The sequence below is a fragment of the Perca fluviatilis genome, chromosome 7 (assembly GCF_010015445.1).
Source record: "Perca fluviatilis chromosome 7, GENO_Pfluv_1.0, whole genome shotgun sequence".
Lineage (NCBI taxonomy): Eukaryota > Metazoa > Chordata > Actinopteri > Perciformes > Percidae > Perca > Perca fluviatilis.
This window is the reverse complement of record NC_053118.1, coordinates 31160390-31163418: the sequence shown is the minus strand read 5'-3', so window position 1 is coordinate 31163418 and position 3029 is coordinate 31160390. Positions and strand designations below refer to the sequence as shown.

Below are 3029 nucleotides of genomic sequence, written 5' to 3'. Positions count from 1 at the left end.
TCAAGGTTCCGGTTACTCTTACTGTTTACGTAGACCTAAATGCAGTTTACCACCAGAGGGTGCCGTAACCAAAGTGTATGAAAATACCACAGAAAGGAAAGAGCGCACCAATTTCACCTGATTTCAAAACCCATCGAATTATCAGAGTAGTTGACACAATCGATTAAGACTGAGCATATTATTTGAACATATTCTTTCCGGAATGTAATCAGTGTGCACGGATCTGTATTTCACTTTAAAAGTAGGTTCTACTACTAGGATACTACTACTTCTAGAAACAAGGTTAACATCTGTACTATACATGGGAATCAAACTACATCTGGTTTTCACATTAGTGGGCGACAGTGGAAAAGTAAAATAATCTCATTTGGGACTTTTACGCACAGCATCCAAACAATCTCCATGCGCAACCGCCCAAACATAAAGCAATAACTGTATTAACCCTTGCAACCTTTTCGAAAAGCGAAACAAGTAGTCTTGTCCATCGCCCCCTGACGTAAAAACACCACAATGCTCCTTTAATATTTGTACAGCGTAGTACATGCGCCATTGTAGGGTGCTTTATTTTGGATAAATAGCTATGTTGATATAGTTTTAGAGTGAGAAATTGAATTGTAGTCTATCTACACTATTCTGATATTCCGAAATTATTCCTGCAGAAACATATTGTGTCAGTGAACAGCCACAGAGTCAGGAAAAATAAAGTCCTTTCCCGGTCAATCCTCAAGCTCTGAACTGGAGCGCTGAAATGTTGGAGCGGCCCCAGAACCCCCGACTACACACAGCACACCAGCTCATCTGATGGTCCTCAGTTTGTCTCAGCCCGGTTTATAGGACTTGATTTCGCGGCGAAATGCCCCCCAAAGAGCCACAGCTGACTGGAATACAAGCACTGACTGCAGCTAAATGAGATTCTAGGTAAAACAACTTTCTTGCATGCCTAAAACAGTATGCACCCTTAATTTGTTTACTTGTAGTGCCATGTTACAGTTTGAATGACAACTTGAATGTGTGTACTACAGCTTAGACAAGTCATTAGGTTCATGTTAATCAAACATTTACATTTAGAGATGCTCTTTAATGTACATGAACTCAGTTACTTTAGAGATTATTTAAAGGTTGCAGCATGTTTAGAAGAATTATTTGCACAAATTACTCTGGCTTTAAATACATTTACATATTTTGTCTCTCTAACGTTGCAGGCATTTTATAAAGCACATTGACAGTATCAGGAACAGTTTAATTTGAGCAAATCATGGTATTGTCATTACTGTCATGAACTTTACAGCTCCCTGTTTGGGCTGCAGTAAGATGCATGATAGTATCATATATGAGGTAACAGGTACATATTATGATACTGGTTGAATATTTTGTGCTTTGCATCCACTGTAAGTTTATGCATTTTATTGCTTTGTCTTGTAAACTACTTTTTGCTAGGATGGAAAGGTTGCTGAGGGGAAACCTGAGGAGAGGAGTGGGTCTCTGCATTCTGCTGTTGGCTCTGGTACACGGGGCCACAGGCCAGAGAAGAAAGACAGGGCGCAAGAACAACTACAGGCTGCATGACGACGGAGGAAATGGTAATTCTTTAAATGAGACATGTTGGTGGGGAAGGTCTGTCACTGTATCCTGGGGCGGGTGTAACAGACTCCAGGTATGAGGACCAGACATTGACCAATCGATCATCCACAGCTCAAGATACACAGCTTCAATTACTATGTGCAACATTTATATGTCTTTGTGGGATTAGGTGAGGAAACATGCAGATAACTAACAGAGTTCCACAGCACATACATAAACCATATCCATATTTGATAAATGATTATATTGCTGCCAGCATAAAAGTCTCAAGTCCTTGGTGTTAAAATGGTCAGTGTAACTTATCAGTTCAATTTTCTAAGCACAAACGGACATTTGGAAAAACAGAAAAATGGGTTCAAATATCAAATTTTTCATTTTTTTCCCACCTTGACAAATTAAGAAATTGGATCTTTAACCTGTTTTTCCAATTTTCTGTTTTTATTCAGAGGATCAGAAATTTAGGAAATTACAAAATTGCGTCTGAGCTCCGATTATTCAATATAATAATAATAATGCAATGGTATTCTCTCCCTCGTTCCACCTAGCTACACCCGCCCCACTCGAAATTATCAGTTGCAAGCATCTCTGACCCCCAAGTCTGTCAGTTTTTAGTTTTTTTTGGTCCATATGCAGTTAATGACCTGCCTATTCCGCAAAGTAGTGGAAGAGAATACCATTGCCGTATTGAATAATTGGAGCCCAGACGCAAGCGTTACACTGACCTAAAATCCCACTTCAGGTCTAAAACTAAAGTCCTTATTAAGCTTTTTATCCCAGTGATTGAACCCACAAAACCAAAGCTCACAGGTCACAGTGGGACCATTGTGGTGCGCCATGGCTCAGGAGATATGGAGGTTTGTTCCTCAGCTCCTCCGTGGGCAAGACACTGAACCCCAAATTGCTCTTGATGGTCAGGCCAGCACCTTGCATGGTAGCTTCCAATTTTTAAAGCACTTTGGATTAAAACACCATATAAATGCAACCAATTACCATTTGTCAGATAACATTTTATGTGCAGCATTCTCACTCTTTGGCACTGGCATGTTACATTATCTAACTAAATATATAACTATTTATAGCTGTTTTCAAATGTTCAACATCTATTGATGCCAGATTGAGGCCAGATTATCAGATACACATTGCGATTAAATGTGGAAATTCTTTTATTAGGAATAACCCCTTGAGATGTAGCATCTCATTTTCAAGGGGGTCCTTAAAGGCAAACATATACAATTCATTTCACAATTAGACAAAACTGTTAACAAAACAAATTGAGGAGACCTCAAGAAAACATACATAAGACATACATACATACTGACAAACAAAAGCAAAGCTCTCCTTCACACCAAAACCACCCATATCCTCCACATTCAAACCATTAAATATTAGACAATAAACAGTGAAGGTCATTCATATACAGTTGAGAGAGAGAAAAATAATAAATAAAT

The 3029-nt window shown here is 38.9% G+C and overlaps 1 protein-coding gene across 1 annotated transcript in view; it reads left to right on the top strand.

Annotated features, from left to right (window-relative positions):
• Positions 1–533: 533 nt before the first annotated feature.
• The window catches only part of col28a1b (collagen, type XXVIII, alpha 1b), a 29696-nt gene continuing 27200 nt past the window's right edge, over positions 534–3029 (top strand). Inside the window, exons 1-2 of the mRNA XM_039805373.1 lie at positions 534–918; positions 1438–1580. Of these exons, the coding sequence (XP_039661307.1) occupies positions 1439–1580 (142 nt within the window). The 5' untranslated portion in view covers positions 534–918; position 1438. The remainder of the gene's footprint in view (positions 919–1437; positions 1581–3029) is intronic.